The 21363-nt window shown below is 40.4% G+C and overlaps 1 protein-coding gene across 1 annotated transcript; it reads left to right on the forward strand.

Annotated features, from left to right (window-relative positions):
- The first annotated feature begins 13903 nt into the window (after positions 1-13903).
- On the forward strand, positions 13904-18286 carry LOC121846417. Its single transcript, XM_042321274.1, has 2 exons — positions 13904-14048; positions 17168-18286. Exon 2 carries the CDS (start codon positions 17191-17193, stop codon positions 18076-18078), a length of 888 nt encoding a protein of 295 aa, XP_042177208.1. The 5' UTR covers positions 13904-14048; positions 17168-17190; the 3' UTR covers positions 18079-18286.
- Positions 18287-21363: the final 3077 nt, after the last annotated feature.

Genomic DNA, 21363 nt, shown 5'->3' on the forward strand with positions numbered 1-21363 from the left:
CCTACAAACTAATACGACCTACAAACTAATATGACCTACAAACTAATATATGACCTACAAACTAATATGACCTACAAACTAATATGACCTACAAAAACTACAAACTATACGACCTACAAACTAATATGACCTACAAACTAATATGACCTACAAACTAATACGACCTACAAACGACAAACTAATATACCAAACTAATATGACCTACAAACTAATATGACCTACAAACTAATATGACCTACAAACTAATACGACCTACAAACTAATACGACCTACAAACTAATACGACCTACAAACTAATACGTCCTACAAACTAATACGACCTACAAACTAATATGACCTACAAACTAATACGACCTACAAACTAATACGACCTACAAACTAATACGACCTACAAACTAATATGACCTACAAACTAATATGACCTACAAACTAATATGACCTACAAACTAATACGACCTACAAACTAATACGACCTACAAACTAATACGACCTACAAACTAATACGACCTACAAACTAATACGACCTACAAACTAATACGACCTACAAACTAATATGACCTACAAACTAATATGACCTACAAACTAATACGACCTACAAACTAATATGACCTACAAACTAATATGACCTACAAACTAATATGACCTACAAACTAATATGACCTACAAACTAATATGACCTACAAACTAATATGACCTACAAACTAATATGACCTACAAACTAATACGACCTACAAACTAATATGACCTACAAACTAATATGACCTACAAACTAATACGACCTACAAACTAATATGACCTACAAACTAATACGACCTACAAACTAATATGACCTACAAACTAATATGACCTACAAACTAATATGACCTACAAACTAATACGACCTACAAACTAATATGACCTACAAACTAATATGACCTACAAACTAATATGACCTACAAACTAATATGACCTACAAACTAATATGACCTACAAACTAATATGACCTACAAACTAATATGACCTACAAACTAATATGACCAACAAACTAATATGACCTACAAACTAATATGACCTACAAACTAATATGACCTACAAACTAATATGACCAACAAACTAATATGACCACTCTATGCAAAATGTCCGGGAGTCATCTAAAGCGAACCGTTACCCTTTTAAAAAATAAGTATGGTGGTAGTTTTGTGCCTAGTTTTGCGTTAAAAAAGTATATATATATACTGTAACCCCACACATCCTGTGCCAGACCTTAGGCCTCAAATACAAAGAACTTTGTTTTGTTCAGTACTTAGGAAATTTGTTGTTACTTAGTTTCCACCTTGAACTAGGGGAGTTAACAATCTCCCCCTAGGAGGAGGTGACTGACGCACAGACACTGTGGAGACAAGTGATTGGTTCCCATTACTCACACCATGGTACTCACGCCAGGGCAACAGTGTTTCCTTCTGACCTCCTTTGCCCTATTCTCTTTCTGATATTCTGCATAGCAACAGCGACACGTGATAGACAAACCTGACTTCTCCCCTCTCTGGTCCCCAGGTGACTGAGGCTCATATGAGGGAGGAAGAGCAGCTGCCAACACCAGACTCAGAAAGTAGACATTCTAATGACAAGAGATCACCAGACTCAGAAAGGAGACATTCTAATGACAAGAGATCACCAGACTCAGAAAGGAGACATTCTAATGACAAGAGATCACCAGACTCAGAAAGGAGACATTCTAATGACAAGAGATCACCAGACTCAGAAAGGAGACATTCTAATGACAAGAGATCACCAGACTCAGAAAGGAGACATTCTAATGACAAGAGATCACCAGACTCAGAAAGGAGACATTCTAATGACAAGATATCACCAGACTCAGAAAGGAGACATTCTAATGACAAGAGATCACCAGACTCAGAAAGGAGACATTCTAATGACAAGAGATCACCAGACTCAGAAAGGAGACATTCTAATGACAAGAGATCACCAGACTCAGAAAGGAGACATTCTAATGACAAGAGATCACCAGACTCAGAAAGGAGACATTCTAATGACAAGAGATCACCAGACTCTGAAAGGAGACATTCTAATGACAAGAGATCACCAGACTCAGAAAGGAGACATTCTAATGACAAGAGATCAACAGTTCAATCATATCAGCATATTCTGCAGATTAGACATATTAATTACCTTTGTTACTGAGCTAATTCTGATTTCTCCACCACAACCGAAAGACCTTCTCAAATTCAATAGCTAAATGATCCATGGTATGCCCATCTTAAAACGATTCGGCTCAACCCTCATTTGCAATATTTTATTACAGTGATCAGGTTATGAATATGTATTTTGTCATAAGTTTTCTTACAAATTAAGTTTTTAATATTCTATAAACATATAGTATTATTTCAATGACTAGATGGAACCTATGCTGTCACTAATCTGTGTTGTTACAATGTTAACTAGTGTGAAGCTAACCTCTTTATAACAGGGTCATGCTAGTTAGACAGAAAACAGATGGAGGCACTTCCAAACTGGAGATACTATCTGAACTTGTCCAGTGGTTGTTCTGTATATATTGTTGTCTTTGGTGTATTTCTATGCTACTAAGCTGCTGTTCAGTTTCATTGTTGTGTAATAGTGAGATGCAGCGCTGTCTTGGACAAGAGACCTTGATCATCTTGGACACTATAAACTGCCGTTGACAGATCAACTTAGTGACAACAAATCAAATCAAAATCAAATCAAATGGATTTATATAGCCCTTCGTACATCAGCTGATATCTCAAAGTGCTGTACAGAAACCCAGCCTAAAACCCCAAACTGCAAGCAATGCAGGTGCAGAAGCACGGTGGCTAGGTAAAACTCCCTAGAAAGGCCAAAACCTAGGAAGAAACCTAGAGAGGAACCAGGCCATGAGGGGTGGCCAGTCCTCTTCTGGCTGTGCCGGGTGGAGATTATAACAGAACATGGCCAAGATGTTCAAATGTTCATAAATGACCAGCATGGTCGAATAATAATAAGGCAGAACAGTTGAAACTGGAGCAGCAGCACGGTCAGGTGGACTGGGGACAGCAAGGAGTCATCATGTCAGGTAGTCCTGGGGCATGATCCTAGGGCTCAGGTCCTCCGAGAGAGAGAAAGAAAGAGAGAATTAGAGAGAGCATATGTGGGGTGGCCAGTCCTCTTCTGGCTGTGCCGGGTGGAGATTATAACAGAACATGGCCAAGATGTTCAAATGTTCATAAATGACCAGCATTGTCCAATAATAATAAGGCAGAACAGTTTAAACTGGAGCAGCAGCACGGCCAGGTGGACTGGGCTGGGGACAGCAAGGAGTCATCATGCCAGGTAGTCCTGGGGCATGGTCCTAGGGCTCAGGTCCTCCGAGAGAGAGAAAGAAAGAGAGAAGGAGAGAATTAGAGAACGCACACTTAGATTCACACAGGACACCGAATAGGACAGGAGAAGTACTCCAGATATAACAAACTGACCCTAGCCCCCCGACACATAAACTACTGCAGCATAAATACTGGAGGCTGAGACAGGAGGGGTCAGGAGACACTGTGGCCCCATCCGAGGACACCCCGGACAGGGCCAAACAACACCTGATATTGAAACACCACATACAATATAATCATACAAACTTGGTTCTTTCTCTCTTTCGTGTGCAAATGAAACAATCTTGGTCATGCATTTTTACATTGCAAATGGTCTACATTAAATTTAGAGTAAAACACTGCAATGACAAAGCACAGCTTTCAAGTACATTAGATCACTTGTTTTGGTATTGCCAATACATAGCTTTTTCTTGGTTCCATGTTCAGGAATGGCAGAAGAATTGCAACATTTACCTGGAGCTAACTCTGCATGTAGCACTGCTGGGTGATTTGAAAGTCATTGTCAATTTATAAATAATATAATGATACTCTTATCAAAAGTGATCATCTTTGCAATCTGTAGAAACTTCAGTGATGAATAATTTTGCACGCCCAATTTTTCAGTTTTTGATTTGTTAAAAAAGTTTGAAATATCCAATAAATGTCATTCCACTTCATGATTGTGTCCCACTGGTTGTTGATTCTTCACAAAAAAATACAGTTTTATATCTTTATGTTTGAAGCCTGAAATGTGGCAAAAGGTCGCAAAGTTCAAGGGGGCCGAATACTTTCGCAAGGCACTGTATATTTGGCATTTTCTCAACCAGCTTCAAGAGGGAGTCACCTGGAATGCATTTCAATTAACCACTGTGCCTTGTTAAAAGTTAATTTGTGGAATTTCTTTCCGTGGTGTTGTGACTAGGTAGGGGTGGTATGCAGAAGATATCCCTATTTTAAAGAAAAACCCTGGAATGAGTAGGTGTGTCAACTTTTGACTGGTACTATATATATATATGGGGAATTGGAAACTATGATGCAGACAATTACATTGATAGAAGCAACAATGTGCAATATTAAAGATGATCTGCCTCTAAAACAAATATGTAGAAAGAAAACCATAGTACATTGCTGTTCTATTGTGCAACAATGTAGAATGATGTCCGGGTGTTTGAAGTCACATCTTTGTTGTAGTGTGTGTGTGTGTGTGTGTGTGTGTGTGTGTGTGTGTGTGTGTGTGTGTGTGTGTGTGTGTGTGTGTGTGTGTGTGTGTGTGTGTGTGTGTGTGTGTGTTGAGAAAGGCATTGACCTGCAGTTCCCGAGATAGAGACACTGTGTGTGTGTGTGTGAGAAAGGCATTGACCTGCAGTTCCCGAGATAGAGACACTGACTATTCATAGTGTTTAAAGAATTCTAGTGAAGTAACCCTATTGGACCCCACTATCTGAAGATCTCCAGGTTCAGTGAATCATCACTTCTACCTCTAATCAAATCAAAATAAAATAAAATCTAAATTATTCAGTGAATCATCACTTCTACCTCTAATCAAATCAAAATAAAATAAAATCTAAATTATTTGTCACATACACATGGTTAGCAGATGTTAATGCGAGTGTAGAGAAATGCTTGTGCTTCTAGTTCCGACAATGCAGTAATAACCAACGAGTAATCTAACTAACAATTCCAAAACTACTACCTTATACACACAAGTGTAAGGGGATAAAGAATATGTACATAAAGATATATGAATGAGTGATGGTACAGAACGGCATAGGCAAGATGCAGTAGATGGTATCGAGTACAGTATATACATATGAGATGAGTAATGTAGGGTATGTAAACAAAGTGGCATAGTTTAAAGAGGCTAGTGATACATGTATTACATAAAGATGCAGTAGATGATATAGAGTACAGTATATACGTATGCATATGAGATGAGTATGTAAACCAAGTGGCATAGTTAAAGTGGCTAGTGATACATGTATTACATAAAGATGCAGTAGATGATATAGAGTACAGTATATACATATACATAAGAGATGAGTAATGTAGGGTATGTAAACATTATATGAAGTAGCATTGTTTAAAGTGGCTAGTGATATATTGTCCATCAATTTTCATCAATTCCCATTACTAAAGTGGATGGAGTTGAGTCAGTGTGTTGGCAGCAGACACTCAATGTTAGTGGTGGCTGTTTAACAGTCTGATGGCCTTGAGATAGAAGCTGTTTTTCAGTCTCTCGGTCCCTGCTTTGATGCACCTGTACTGACCTTCTGGATGATAGCGGGGTGAACAGGCAGTGGCTCAGGTGGTTGTTGTCCTTGATGATCTTTATGGCCTTCCTGTGACATCGGGTGGTGTAGGTGTCCTGGAGGGAAAGTAGTTTGCCCCCGGTGATGCGTTGTGCAGACCTCACTACCCTCTGGAGAGCCTTACGGTTGTGGGCGGCGCAGTTGACATACCAGGCGGTGATACAGCCCGACAGGATGCTCTCGATTGTGCATCTGTAGAAGCTTGTGAGTGCTTTTGGTGACAAGCCAAATTTCTTCAGCCTCCTGAGGTTGAAGAGGCGCTGCTGCGCCTTCTTCACGACGCTGTCTATGTGGGTGGACCAATTCAGTTTGTACGTGATGTGTACGCCAAGGAACTTAAAACTTACTACCCTCTCCACTACTGTCCCATCGATGTGGATAGGGGGGTGCTCCCTCTGCTGTTTCCTGAAGTCCACAATCATCTCCTTAGTTTTGTTGACGTTGAGTGTGAGGTTATTTTCCTGACACCACACTCCGAGGGCCCTCACCTCCTCCCTGTAGGCCGTCTCGTCGTTGTTGGTAATCAAGCCTACCACTGTAGTGTCGTCCGTAAATTTGATGATTGAGTTGGAGGTGTGCATGGCCACGCAGTCGTGGGTGAACAGGGAGTACAGGAGATGGCTGAGAATGCACCCTTGTGGGGCCTGAGTGTTGAGGATCAGCGGGGTGGAGATGTTGTTACCTACCCTCACCACCTTGGGGCGGCCCGTCAGGAAGTCCAGTACCCAGTTGCACAGGGCGGGGTCGAGCTTGATGATGAGTTTGGAGGGTACTATGGTGTTAAATGCTGAGCTGTTGTCGATGAACAGCATTCTCACATAGATATTCCTCTTGTCCAGATGGGTTAGGGCAGTGTGCAGTGTGGTTGAGATTGCGTCGTCTGTGGACCTATTTGGGCGGTAAGCAAATTGGAGTGGGTCTAGGGTGTCAGGTAGGGTGGAGGTGATATTGGCCTTGACTAGTCTCTCAAAGCACTTCATGATGACGGAAGTGAGTGCTACGGGGCGGTAGTTGTTTAGCTCAGTTACCTTAGCTTTCTTGGGAACAGGGAAAATGGTGGCCCTCTTGAAGCATGTGGGACCAGCAGACTGGGATAAGGTTTGATTGAATATGTCCGTAAACACACCAGCCAGCTGGTCTGCGCATGCTCTGAGGACGCGGCTGGGGATGCCGTCTGGGCATGCAGCCTTGCGAGGGTTAACACGTTTAAATGATTTACTCACGTCGGCTGCAGTGAAGGAGAGTCCGCATGTTTTGGTTGCAGGCCATGTCAGTGGCACTGTATTGTCCTCAATGCGGGCAAAAAAAGTGATTTAGTCTGCCTGGGAGCAAGACATCCTGATCCGTGACAGGGCTGGTTTTCTTTTTGTAATCCGTGATTGACTGTAGACCCTGCCACATACCTCTTGTGTCTGAGCCGTTGAATTGTGACTCTACTTTGTCTCTATAATCAGCAATCAGCAATCACAGGATTCATTCATGCTCCTTAGATGCCAGGTTAGGGTTAATGACTAATTTCCTGTTATGTTCTATGGACCCCCTGAAGTAGCCTTGGCCACCCCCTGGCCACCCCATGTATAAAACTCTAGTTCTGTCACGGACTCTGGCACACTCAGACAAGAGTGTTCTGAAATTGAAGTAAATAGTGAGAGTGAATTTGCTACGTCTATCAACAGTTGTTGCAGTGACAGCATAAACATTCTATTGAAATGGTTTCTTAGACATGTAGCTAGCTAAACAGTGAAGCATAATCCTAACTCATAACGTTACTACCCTGCATGAATCTGCAGGTAGCTAACCAAACAGGTTCAATGTTAGCTAGCTAAAATTAGGTTATAACTAGCAATGCAAATGGCTCTGAGATAATACACATATCATACATGTCATGTTAGATAGCTAGCCAGCCAGCTAACGTTAGCTAGCTGACAGTACACTTTAATTTGATATGAAAACTACTTCTGTCAAAATTTGAAACGTGTAATATCTGAAAATGTAACTAGTCTCTCGTACCCATGTATATGGACGCTTCTCTCTCTGTCACGGATGCCATGGTTACCCTTAGTTTGAAGATGTAATCCGGAGCTTTCTGTGTGTTCTCCTTTCGACTCTGTCAGCGTATTTGCAATCAAACGGTAGAATGTTCTCTATCTCCTTAGCTATCGTGCTCTTAGTCCACTGATTTCAAAACTCACTTCTCCAGAAAGTGGAGAGCAACACTTATGCAGTTCTTCTACATGATATCTTTCAGAAAAGCAGTGTTAGAAATGATTACCTCCACAGACTGACCTGCTCATATTATAGACAGAAGAGTTCCACATGGGAGACCAATCTGAACTCCTCTCTCGGCATGTCCAGCCCACTCATCTTCTCAGCCAATCTTGACTAGCGGGAAGGTTGCTGACTTTTTCCATGGATAAACCAACTAGCCTCGTATACATTTGTTTTTTTGTATTTACAGATGGCATACATGTTTGTGCATGAAGGGTGTTGATTTTGCAGTCGTGCATCCTTGGTATCAAATTGTGAAGGTCTATCCCAATGACTTTGATCTCCTCCTTGGTACTGTAACTTTAACATTTCATTTAGATTTTTAATGAGAACCAGTTGAAATGCACTTTATCCTAAACGTCTGTTATGTTAACTGTTGCTGAACACAAAGGTGAAAAGGTCAGGGCAGCTCCCAGTCCTGGTGTTCTGTCCTCTCCATGGATTCTGGCTTTCATTCTCTCATTCCCAGTGAGGGAACACACCTTGTCTGAAGGTTGCTCCTATTCAGTCTAGTATTCATACAGTGTCTCTGGGCATTATAATGGGTGGACATGGAATTCATGACTCTACACATGGAACCCAAGACTGAGATGAGCCTGGTTTGAGTATCTTTGATAAGAGGAACAAGTGACATGTAGATGAGTGTAATTGTTTTGGTCCCAGTATACCAAAGGATGGGTGGAAGAGCATATGACCTCACACATCGTAGGTGGTATTGCAACACAAGAATATTCTTTACATTTTTAAGAGTGAAAGGGAATGAACTGTTAAAATTAAGAGTAAATGATATGATAATAATTAGGCAAAGACTCAGATTCTGCAAAAGGTTTGTTGTTCTTTATTCAGAGAACGTTCTAAAGTCAACCAAAATGTGAGTAGTCTTTATACCACCCCACACACCCACACACCCCCACATCCCCACACACACACAAACAGTAGGTGGGCTGTATCTTTTTCCACAGTTCACATTCCTCGTTTACTGTTCACTGTTCTACCCATCTGGCAGTTCCTCGTTGTTCCCTTCCTCCCTCTCTTAGAGGGGCCTTGACAGGGCCTCTTTCCGGTCAAAAGTTTTTCAGAGTTCCAACCAAGTAAAGGTCATGTATAGTTCAATTGTCCTCTGTGTTTTCTCAGTCACACATTTCTCACCCTTAACGAAACCTTATTGGATTTTAGTCTAATTATTCTTTAGTCATTACTTTAAACAAAAATTCCCTTATCAGTTACACCAGCTCTGTCAGGAGGAAATGGGCCAAAATTCCCCCAACTTATTGTGGGAAGCTTGTGGAAGGCTACCCAAAACGTTTGATCCAAGTTAAACAATTTAAAGGCAATGCTACCAAATACTAATTGAGTGTATGTAAACTTCTGACCCACTGGGAATGTGATGAAAGAAATAAAAGCTGAAATGAATCATTCTCTACTATTATTCTGACATTTCACATTCTTAAAATAAAGTGGTGATCCTAACTGACCAAAGACAAGGAATTTTTACTAAGACTAAATGTCAGGAATTGTGTCACAACTTGCAAACTTGTTTACGTGTGGCTGTGCGTTTTGTTGCCAACCTATTTTGCTACCTGACAACTTTACGGTTTTTACTTTTTAATTACCATTTATTTTTGTTTTTTCTCTCAACTTTTTTTCATTCATTTTTTTTACTCCTGATGCTTTATCTGGACATGGTTCGTCAGGACCTCCAACAGTCGAAGCTAAGTAGTAACATTAACATGATGCCTTCTAATTGCAGACGCTGTACTCATAATATACAGGAGAACGATCGCTTTACGGCGAGGATAGCTGTGCTACAAGCCCAGCTTCAGACGCAGTCGTTAGGCAAGGGTAATTTCAGTGTAGGAAAGGATGAAACAGCGTCTGTGCCACAAGTAAGTACAGATTGTAACGTTAGTATAAATCCCCTCGCACGGTCCCACAGCCGGACAACTTTCTCACGATTTCTGGAGGGAAATGCTGTAGGAATGCTCAACCGTAGCTCATTCAGCCGACAGAAACTTTCAACCGGTTTTCCCCATTAAGCAGCGAATCGGAGTCAGAGGCCGAGTCTTCTCTGGTCTCTACTCCTCCCGTTACGGGGTCTGAGACGCCGAAGCTTCCCACCATTAGCTCTGACAAATTGAAAACTCTAGTCATTGGCGACTCCATTACCCGCAGTATTAGACTTAAAACGAATCATCCAGCGATCATACACTGTTTACCAGGGGGCAGGGCTACCGACGTTAAGGCTAATCTGACGATGGTGCTGGCTAAAGCTAAAACTGGCGAGTGTAGAGAGTATAGAGATATTGTTATCCTTGTCGGCTCCAACGATGTTAGGATGAAACAGTCAGAGATCACCAAGCGCAAAAAAGCTTCAGCGTGTAAATCAACATCGAGTAATTGTCTCTGGCCCCCTCCCAGTTAGGGGGAGTGATGAGCTCTACAGCAGAGTCTCACAACTCAATCGCTGGTTGAAAACTGTTTTCTGCCCCTCCCAAAAGATAGAATTTGTAGATAATTGGCCCTCTTTCCGGGAAGCCTGACCTGCTGAGGAGTGACGGACTCCATCCTAGCTGGAGGGGTGCTCTCATCTTATCTACCAACATAGACAGGGCTCTAACTCCTCTAGCTCCACAATGAAATAGGGTGCAGGCCAGGCAGCAGGCTGTTAGCCAGCCTGCCAGCATAGTGAAGTCTGCCACTAGCACAGTCAGTGTAGTCAGCTCAGCTTTCCTCATTGAGACCGTGTCTGTGCCTCAACCTAGGTTGGGCAACACTAAACATGGCGGTGTTCGCCTTAGCAATCTCACTAGGATAAAGACCTCCATTCCTGTCATTATTGAAAGAGATTGTGATACCTCACATCTCAAAATAAGGCTACTTAATGTTAGATCCCTTACTTCAAAGGCAATTATAGTCAATGAACTAATCACTGATCATAATCTTGATGTGATTGGCCTGACTGAAACATGGCTTAAGCCTGATGAATTTACTGTGTTAAATGAGGCCTCACCTCCTGGCTACACTAGTGACCATATCCCCCGTGCATCCCGCAAAGGCAGAGGTGTTGCTAACATTTACGATAGCAAATTTCAATTTACAAAAAAAAAATGACGTTTTCGTCTTTTGAGCTTCTAGTCATGAAATCATGCAGCCTACTCAATCCCTTTTTATAGCTACTGTTTACAGGCCTCCTGGGCCATATACAGCGTTCCTCATTGAGTTCCCTGAATTCCTTTCGGACCTTGAAGTCATAGCAGATAATATTCACATTTTTGGTGACTTTAATATTCACATGGAAAAGTCCACAGACCCACTCCAAAAGGCTTTCGGAGCCATCATCTATTCAGTGGGTTTTGTCCAACATGTCTCTGGACCTACTCACTGTCACAGTCATACTCTGGACCTTTGTTTTGTTGCAAAGCTAACTAAAAAGCAGCATTCCCCAAGAGAGGATGGCTTTCACTTCAGCAGTAATAAATTCATGAACTTCTTTGAGGAAAAGATCATGATTATTAGAAAGCAAATTACAGACTCCTCTTTAAATCTGCGTATTCCTTCAAAGCTCAGTTGTCCTGAGTCTGCACAACTCTCCCAGGACCTAGGATCAAGAGAGACGCTCAAGTGTTTTATATATTGGGGATTGGAAATGATGCAGACAATTACACTGAGAGAAGCCACTATCTATCTGCAATATTTTTTTATTTTTTATTTTTTATTTCACCTTTATTTAACCAGGTAGGCTAGTTGAGAACAAGTAGAGAAAAAAAGGGGAAAAAAGGGAGTCTATATACATTGTGTGCAAAAGGCATGAGGAGGTAGGCGAATAATTACAATTTTGCAGATTAACACTGGAGTGATAAATGATCAGATGGTCATGTACAGGTAGAGATACTGGTGTGCAAAAGAGCAGAAAAGTAAATAAATATAAACAGTATGGGGAAGAGGTAGGTAAATTTGGGTGGGCTATTTACCGATAGACTATGTACAGCTGCAGCGATCGGTTAGCTGCTCAGATAGCAGATGTTTGAAGTTGGTGAGGGAGATAAAAGTCTCCAATTTCAGCGATTTTTGCAATTCGTTCCAGTCACAGGCAGCAGAGAACTGGAAGGAAAGGCGGCCAAATGAGGTGTTGGCTTTAGGGATGATCAGTGAGATACACCTGCTGGAGCGCGTGCTACGGGTGGGTGTTGCCATCGTGACCAGTGAACTGAGATAAGGCGGAGCTTTACCTAGCATGGACTTGTAGATGACCTGGAGCCAGTGGGTCTGGCGACTAATATGTAGCGAGGGCCAGCCGACTAGAGCATACAGGTCGCAGTGGTGGGTGGTATAAGGTGCTTTAGTAACAAAACGGATGGCACTGTGATAAACTGCATCCAGTTTGCTGAGTAGAGTAATGGAAGCCATGTTGTAGATGACATCGCCGAAGGCGAGGATCAGTAGGATAGTCAGTTTTACTAGGGTAAGTTTGGCGGCGTGAGTGAAGGAGGCTTTGTTGCGGAATAGAAAGCCGACTCTAGATTTGATTTTAGATTGGAGATGTTTGATATGAGTCTGGAAGGAGAGTTTACAGTCTAGCCAGACACCTAGGTACTTATAGATGTCCACATATTCAAGGTCGGAACCATCCAGGGTGGTGATGCTGGTCGGGCGTGCGGGTGCAGGCAGCAAACGGTTGAAAAGCATGCATTTGGTTTTACTAGCGTTTAAGAGCAGTTGGAGGCCACGGAAGGAGTGTTGTATGGCATTGAAGCTCATTTGGAGGTTAGATAGCACAGTGTCCAAGGACGGGCCGGAAGTATACAGAATGGTGTCGTCTGCGTAGAGGTGGATCAGCGAATCGCCCGCAGCAAGAGCAACATCATTGATATATTCAGATGATCTATGATCAATATATGATCTCTAAAACAATATGTATAAATAACAAATACAACATTTTACTACATACTGTTCTATTGTTCAGGTAATCATTTACTACATACTGTTCTATTGTTCAGGTAATCATTTACTACATACTGTTCTATTGTTCAGGTAATCATTTACTACATACTGTTCTATTGTTCAGGTAATCATTTACTACATACTGTTCTATTGTTCAGGTAATCATTTACTACATACTGTTCTATTGTTCAGGTAATCATTTACTACAAACTGTTCTATTGTTCAGGTAATCAGGTGGAATGGAACTACATACTCTGCTGTTCTGTTGTTCAGGTAATCAGGTGGAATGGAACTACATACTCTGCTGTTCTATTGTTCAGGTAATCAGGTGGAATGGAACTACATACTCTGCTGTTCTATTGTTCAGGTAATCAGGTGGAATGGAACTACATACTCTGCTGTTCTATTGTTCAGGTAATCAGGTGGAATGGAACTACATACTCTGCTGTTCTATTGTTCAGGTAATCAGGTGGAATGGAACTACATACTCTGCTGTTCTATTGTTCAGGTAATCAGGTGGAATGGAACTACATACTCTGCTGTTCTATTGTTCAGGTAATCAGGTGGAATGGAACTACATACTCTGCTGTTCTATTGTTCAGGTAATCAGGTGGAATGGAACTACATACTCTGCTGTTCTATTGTTCAGGTAATCAGGTGGAATGGAACTACATACTCTGCTGTTCTATTGTTCAGGTAATCAGGTGGAATGATGTCCGATCATCATTTTGTTTTTGTTGTTTGAATTAACATCTTTGTTATAATATCGCAAACTGAAGTGGCAGCTTCACCTCTATGAAACTCAACTTTAAGGTCAGGGTCAAAAGGAGACATGAACTGGGTAATGGATGGACAGGTTGAGATATGACTAGAGGAAGGGTGTAGTCTGAGGAGGAGGAAAGATAAAGTTCCTAGGAATACGTATTCTGTAGAACTCTGAATGGTGAATCATTTGCCAACTTAACTGGAGAAAGTGTATAAAAGAGAAACTCAGCTCTTCGATGTGACACTTTCTCCCAGAGAAGACACTATCTCCCAGAGAAGACACTTTCTCCCAGAGAAGATACATTCTCCCAGAGAAGATACATTCTCCCAGAGAAGACTCTATCTCCCAGAGAAGACACTATCTCCCAGAGAAGACACTCCAGAACAGAGGAAGAACTCAACATCGCAGGTAAAGAAATGACTTCCAATGAAAGGTTCTGATGTGTATATGAGTATGTCTGTGTTACTATAAAGGGCAGGGTGGTGGTGGGATACATGTGTTTCTCTTGTTCCACTAACACCATAACACCTGATTCAGTTGATCAAAGAATCAGAGTCTTCAATTTGGATCATAATTAATGTAAGAGGAAAACAAATACATGACTAATATTGTCCTCTAGGGGGCGTTGTTACCACTCCTGATGTGTGAATATGTGCTTTAGTGTTGTTTTTTCAGTTAACCAATTCATTTTACATCATTATAATGAATCATTTGACTCAGCCGAGAACAAATGTCTGTTTTAGTATCTCTTTAGGGTGTTTCAGTATCTGTTTAGGGTGTTTTAGTATCTGTTTAGGGTGTTTTAGTATCTGTTTAGGGTGTTTTAGTATCTGTTTAGGGTGTTTTAGTATCTGTTTAGGGTGTTTTAGTATCTGTTTAGGGTGTTTCAGTATCTGTTTAGGGTGTTTTAGTATCTGTTTAGGGTGTTTTAGTATCTGTTTAGGGTGTTAGGGTGTTTTAGTATCTGTTTAGGGTGTTTTAGTGTCTGTTTAGGTGTTTTAGTATCTGTTTAGGTGTTTTAGTATCTGTTTAGGTGTTTTAGTATCTGTTTAGGGTGTTTCAGTATCTGTTTAGGTGTTTTGTTTTAGTATCTGTTTAGGGTGTTTTAGTATCTGTTTAGGGTGTTTTAGTATCTGTTTAGGTGTTTTAGTATCTGTTTAGGGTGTTTTAGTATCTGTTTAGGGTGTTTTAGTATCTGTTTAGGGTGTTTTCAGTATCTGTTTAGGGTGTTTTAGTATCTGTTTAGGGTGTTTTAGTATCTGTTTAGGGTGTTTTAGTATCTGTTTAGGGTGTTTTAGTTCTGTTTAGGGTGTTTTTTAGTGTCTGTTTAGGGTGTTTTAGTGTCTGTTTAGGTGTTTTAGTATCTGTTTAAGTATCTGTTTAGGGTGTTTTAGTATCTGTTTAGGGTGTTTTAGTATCTGTTTAGGGTGTTTTAGTTTAGGGTGTTTTAGTATCTGTTTAGGGTGTTTTAGTATCTGTTTAGGGTGTTTTAGTATCTGTTTAGGGTGTTTTAGTATCTGTTTAGGGTGTTTTAGTATCTGTTTAGGGTGTTTTAGTATCTGTTTAGGGTGTTTTAGTATCTGTTTAGGTGTTTTAGTATCTGTTTAGGTGTTTTAGTATCTGTTTAGGGTGTTTTAGTATCTGTTTAGGTGTTTTAGTATCTGTTTAGGTGTTTTAGTATCTGTTTAGGGTGTTTTAGTATCTGTTTAGGGTGTTTTAGTATCTGTTTAGGGTGTTTTAGTATCTGTTTAGGGTGTTTTAGTATCTGTTTAGGGTGTTTTAGTATCTGTTTAGGGTGTTTTAGTATCTGTTTAGGGTGTTTTAGTATCTGTTTAGGGTGTTTTAGTATCTGTTTAGGGTGTTTTAGTATCTGTTTAGTATCTGTTTAGGGTGTTTTAGTATCTGTTTAGGGTGTTTTAGTATCTGTTTAGGGTGTTTTAGTATCTGTTTAGGGTGTTTTAGTATCTGTTTATCTGGGTGTTTTCAGTATCTGTTTAGGGTGTTTTAGTATCTGTTTAGGGTGTTTTAGTATCTGTTTAGGGTGTTTTAGTATCTGGGTGTTTTAGTATCTGTTTAGGGTGTTTTAGTATCTGTTTAGGGTGTTTTATCTGTTTAGGGTGTTTTAGTATCTGTTTAGGGTGTTTTAGTATCTGTTTAGGGTGTTTTAGTGTCTGTTTAGGGTGTTTTCAGTATCTGTTTAGGGTGTTTTAGTATCTGTTTAGGGTGTTTTAGTATCTGTTTAGGTGTTTTGTGTTTTAGTATCTGTTTAGGGTGTTTTAGTATCTGTTTAGGGTGTTTTAGTATCTGTTTAGGGTGTTTTAGTATCTGTTTAGGGTGTTTTAGTATCTGTTTAGGGTGTTTTAGTATCTGTTTAGGGTGTTTTAGTATCTGTTTAGGGTGTTTTAGTATCTGTTTAGGTGTTTTAGTATCTGTTTAGGGTGTTTTAGTATCTGTTTATGGTGTTTTAGTATCTGTTTAGGGTGTTTTAGTATCTGTTTAGGGTGTTTTAGTATCTGTTTAGGGTGTTTTAGTATCTGTTTAGGGTGTTTTAGTATCTGTTTAGGGTGTTTTAGTATCTGTTTAGGGTGTTTTAGTATCTGTTTAGGGTGTTTTAGTATCTGTTTAGGGTGTTTTAGTATCTGTTTAGGGTGTTTTAGTATCTGTTTAGGGTGTTTTAGTATCTGTTTTAGTATCTGTTTAGGGTGTTTTAGTATCTGTTTAGGGTGTTTTAGTATCTGTTTAGTGGTGTTTTAGTATCTGTTTAGGGTGTTTTAGTATCTGTTTAGGGTGTTTTAGTATCTGTTTAGGGTTTTAGTATCTGTTTAGGGTGTTTTAGTATCTGTTTAGGGTGTTTTAGTATCTGTTTAGGGTTTTAGTATCTGTTTAGGGTGTTTTAGTATCTGTTTAGGGTGTTTTAGTATCTGTTTAGGGTGTTTTAGTATCTGTTTAGGGTGTTTTAGTATCTGTTTAGGGTGTTTTAGTATCTGTTTAGGGTGTTTTAGTATCTGTTTAGTATCTGTTTAGGGTGTTTTAGTATCTGTTTAGGGTGTTTTAGTATCTGTTTATCTGGGTGTTTTAGTGTCTGTTTAGGGTGTTTTAGTATCTGTTTAGGGTGTTTTAGTATCTGTTTAGGGTGTTTTAGTGTCTGTTTAGGGTGTTTTAGTATCTGTTTAGGGTGTTTTAGTATCTGTTTAGGGTGTTTTAGTATCTGTTTAGGGTGTTTTAGTATCTGTTTAGGGTGTTTTAGTATCTGTTTAGGGTGTTTTAGTATCTGTTTAGGGTGTTTTAGTATCTGTTTAGGGTGTTTTAGTATCTGTTTAGGGTGTTTTAGTGCATCCTTGAAGTCTTCATTTTATCAAGCCTTGTTTCCCCTTTATGACACCTGGAGAATATACTTAGTAAAGCTGGTCGCTAATTCCTTCATATTTTATACTTATCAAATGTCCTGGTCTTTGGTGTAATTCGTGTGTCATTTCATGCTTCATTTGATGTGTTGACCAATGTCACTATGTATTCTCACTTTACAGACACTTGTCTCCAACGACACAAAATGGCTTCCAAATACATCACAGAAATTGCAATCTCCACTACCCGTGAAATGGACCAACAGCTTCATGACCAAGACTATGACAAGATAAATGTCAACCTCAACAAAGGCACTTCATCCACCACCAGAGTTTACATCTGGTACAAAAAGGGCAATGGTAAACCCATCACCAGAGTCCAGTTTTCATTCACTGATGAAATGAAGGATGTCCTGAAAAAGGCAAGGTTCACTGAGCTCCCAGAAAACCTCAACCCTGGAACACAAGGAGACGTCATCCAGCTGTGGTACTCTAGTGGTGCAAGCCCTAAGTATGACATTCCCATTGAAGATCTCTTCCTCACCACTAATGAGAAAGAAGAGGCCCACCAATTCAAGCTCGGCTGGGAAAGGTTACCATGCAATCTGAACCGCAGTAACTCAGGAGATTTCATCACCCTCTGGTTGAAGAGAAAGAGTAAGACCTACATCTGTGACGTTGCTGCCGCCACCTCATTCCAACAACACATCGACCTTTCCAACGAGGGCTATATCCGGCTGGATGAAGATCTCAATAGAGGTTCTGGAGGAAAACCCATCTTCCTCTGGTACCGTCAATCCACCACTGTGGGCGGCGGGATCACTGAGATGAATGCATGCATCAACCGTGAGCAGGATTCCATCCTAGTGGAGCGTGGTTTCACCGTGGTGAATGTTAACCTCAATGAGGGAACATGCGGTCAGCCAGTGTATGTCTGGTTCAAGAAAGATGGATCTCTCCCTATCAAGGCCTTGACCGTTACATCCAACCCTGATGTAACTGGCCCTTATGACGAGGCCGGCTTGATCCTCATCGATAGAAATCTGAATGCTGGCAACAGTGGTATGCCCCTCTACATCTGGTATGGCAAATAAAAACCTGAGTTGGAGAGGCAGAGTCAGCCCCAAAATATGGCCAGATATTAGCTTTTGCATGGCAATATATCAGTTTAATTTTTAAATATTTTTCTGACACTCAATGTTATCTTCTATGTAATAAAGTCACTGTCAGAGAAAATTTAGAACGTTTTCTTTAATGTTGTTTTCAATCAATTAACAATTGAATGATTGAAATTTTATTTTAGCAGCAGGTTTAAGTCATCTGAATATTGTTAGTCAGATATTATTTTGAAAAACCTGAGTAAAGTAATACATTTAAATGATTCCTGTGTAACACTGATCATTCTGTTAATCAATAAAGAAAGCATAGCAAATGAGAACATTGTACCTTTTAATTCATCAACTGCTTGACCTTATCACAAAGGCCTGATAACACCTACTGTACATTACCATTTATATTATAATGACCAGGAATGGGAGAGTACAAAGTTCACAAATGCACACTAAGGTTGATAATGTAAAGATCTGATAAATAACATAACTAAAGGTTTATTTCACTGAGAACTCACATTTGACAAAGTTTGGGTGCCTTGCAGATTGTAGGATATTTTTTCTTTGACTTGATCATCCAGTCTTCTATCTATATGATTTGTTTCGGCTCTCAATGCAATATTTCCGTGGTGCAAAACAGCACAGATAAGAACAATTCAAATACAATCAGCGTGATTAACTTTGAAACGTTTTTTAACAATGTGGGTTAAATCTGTAGTCAAAGAAAGGAGAAGCCACCCTGCCACTGATTTGGTAACCAGCTGAGGGATGGGGCTGGAGAAATGTAACCACTCAAATGCATAGATAGAGCTGTGGATGTAAGGACTGACCATCCATGATATCAACGTTAGTTGTAACCATGTTTTGAGGTCGTACAGTGTTTGTTTACAATTACATCGTTGACAAACAAAGTAAAGCAACATTGTGTTGTCATGAGAATCAATAATAAACAGTTGTTATGTTCACTACTCAGCCCTTGTGTTTTATTGTTGTGTGGTCCCTTTGACTCACATTATCTGTCCTATGGGAGCCACCGTATCTGCTTCCTGTTATGAATGTGAGGAGAGTTGTAGCTAATAAACACCCCAGCAGTTTATAAAGGATTTAGTTGGTCTTGTTCTTTCAACATAACAGTATTCTCTCTCTTTTTCTAGTTTTTACCCCCTTTTTCTCCCCAACTTCATGGAGTCCAATTGGTAGTTCCAGTCTTGTCTCGTGGCTGCACCATACGGACTCAGGAGAGGCCGCACTGCTTCTTGACACAATGCCCACTTAACCCGGAAGCCAGCCGCACCAATGTGACGGAGGAAACACCGTGCACCTAGCGACCGTGTCAGCGTGCACTGTACCCGGCCTGCCACAGGAGACACTAGTGCACGATGGGACAAGGACATCCCTGTCGCCCAGAATCACTAGTGGCACAGCTATCACTGCAATGCAGTACCTTAGACCCCATATGCCACCTGGGATCCCCGTAACAGTATTCTCAAGTATTCAAGGCCCTCCCCCGCCCTCCTTTTGGCAAATCTGTCCACAACTCTATTTTGCTCTTCCCTTCCTATAGGCAGAAACTCAAACAGGAGTCCTCAGAGCATGCTCAGACCAGATGGCTGGTGTGTTTACGGACATATTCAATTTCAGAAACTCAAACAGGAAGCAACTTTGCTAAGGACTAATCAACACTTCAGGATTGTTTTGATCACAGACATTTTAGTACCCATATCAAAATTGTCTTTACTGTCAAAGGTACTGGAGTCCTTAGTTAGTAGGCAGCTAAAGACCTACTTCCAAGAAAACAACTTCTTAAATGGAATGCAATCAGGTTTTAGGTCTGGCCACAGCACTGTTTCAGCAACATTGAAGGTTTTAAATGACATCCACTGTGCTCTTGATAAGTTGTTACATTGTGTGTCTGTTTTTATTGATTGTCGAAGGCATTTGACACCGTGGACCATGCTGTGTTATTGCAAAGGTTAAAATGTTGTGGAATTACTGGTCATGCTCTAGATTGGTTTATAAATTACCTATCAAATCGTACACAATGTGTAATGGTGGATGGTTGTAAATCTGAGTCCATAGAGTTGTGCTCAGGTGTTCCGCAAGGTTCTATTTTGGGCCCACTGTTGTTCATTTTGTTTATCAACAACATTGGGAATCTTATTGAAACAGCAGATGTTCATTTTTATTCAGATTTCGACAGAAATATGGCTGAGACCATATGGGGCTACAAGAATGATCAGATTAATATTGCCATTGAGAAAATTCAAAACGAAACGAGACATGACCTTTTTCAAGGTCAGTCTCGCAAAAATACGCATTCTTGTGTTCTAACTACCTGCTATTCAAAGTGCTCTGAACAAATTAAGGGAATTGTTCACAAACATTGGCACATCCTAAAATCCGATGATCGTCTCGGTAATGTGTTTTCGGACCTTCCCTTGGTCGTATTCTCGCGGGGCAGAAATCTCAGACCAATTGGTACAATTTGATTTACCACCCCAAGATATTCCTGAACGTCTATTTGCGCCCCTACTGGATGGAAATTACAAGTGTAATGGCTGTGCTCAATGCAATGGCACTTATAAATGTAGATCCTTCAAACACCCACAAACAGGGAAATCGATCCCAATCAAAGGCGTTATTACGTGCTCCACTAAGGCAGTTATTTATCTTATAACTTGTCCTTGTGGTAAAAATGATGTAGGTAAAACAAAGCGCGAATTAAAAGTACGTATCTCAGAGCATCGTAGCACCATTAGGTGTAAAAACATTACTTATCCAGTTGCGGCCCACTTCTTGGAGGCAGGCCACTCGATTTCCTCTCTGCGTTGTATTGGCATCGAACATGTCATCCTCCCTAGGAGAGGGGGTAACCTTGATCATTTATTGTTAAAACGAGAGGCTGCCTGGATCTTTAACTTAAAGACCCTTGCTCCCTTCGGTCTCAACGTAGACTTTGATCTGAAGCCATTCTTGTGATTAATGTGACTTTGCCATTGTAATTGTTTGTAAGCTTGTGTAGTCAAATTAATCAATGATCGTATGCTATCCATTTGTTGTTTGTATGCTGTTGTTTGTATGACATTTTAATATTTGATAATTATCCAATGATATTAGGCCACTCTTGGCCATGATTACAGACACCTGTGTCTTTTGACACTACATAAACGAGTCATCCCGCAGTGTTTGTGATTATACCCTGATGAAGACAGCTTGGCTGTCGAAACGTTGGTAATTTAATTTTTGCATCTGAGCTCTTAGAGTGCGCGG

This window comes from Oncorhynchus tshawytscha, linkage group LG04, assembly GCF_018296145.1.
Source record: "Oncorhynchus tshawytscha isolate Ot180627B linkage group LG04, Otsh_v2.0, whole genome shotgun sequence".
Taxonomy (NCBI): Eukaryota; Metazoa; Chordata; class Actinopteri; order Salmoniformes; family Salmonidae; genus Oncorhynchus; species Oncorhynchus tshawytscha.

Excerpts from the sequence above, each read along its gene's own strand:
- LOC121846417 (XM_042321274.1), top strand. The coding sequence starts at position 17,191 with ATGGCTTCCAAATACATCACAGAAATTGCAATCTCCACTACCCGTGAA.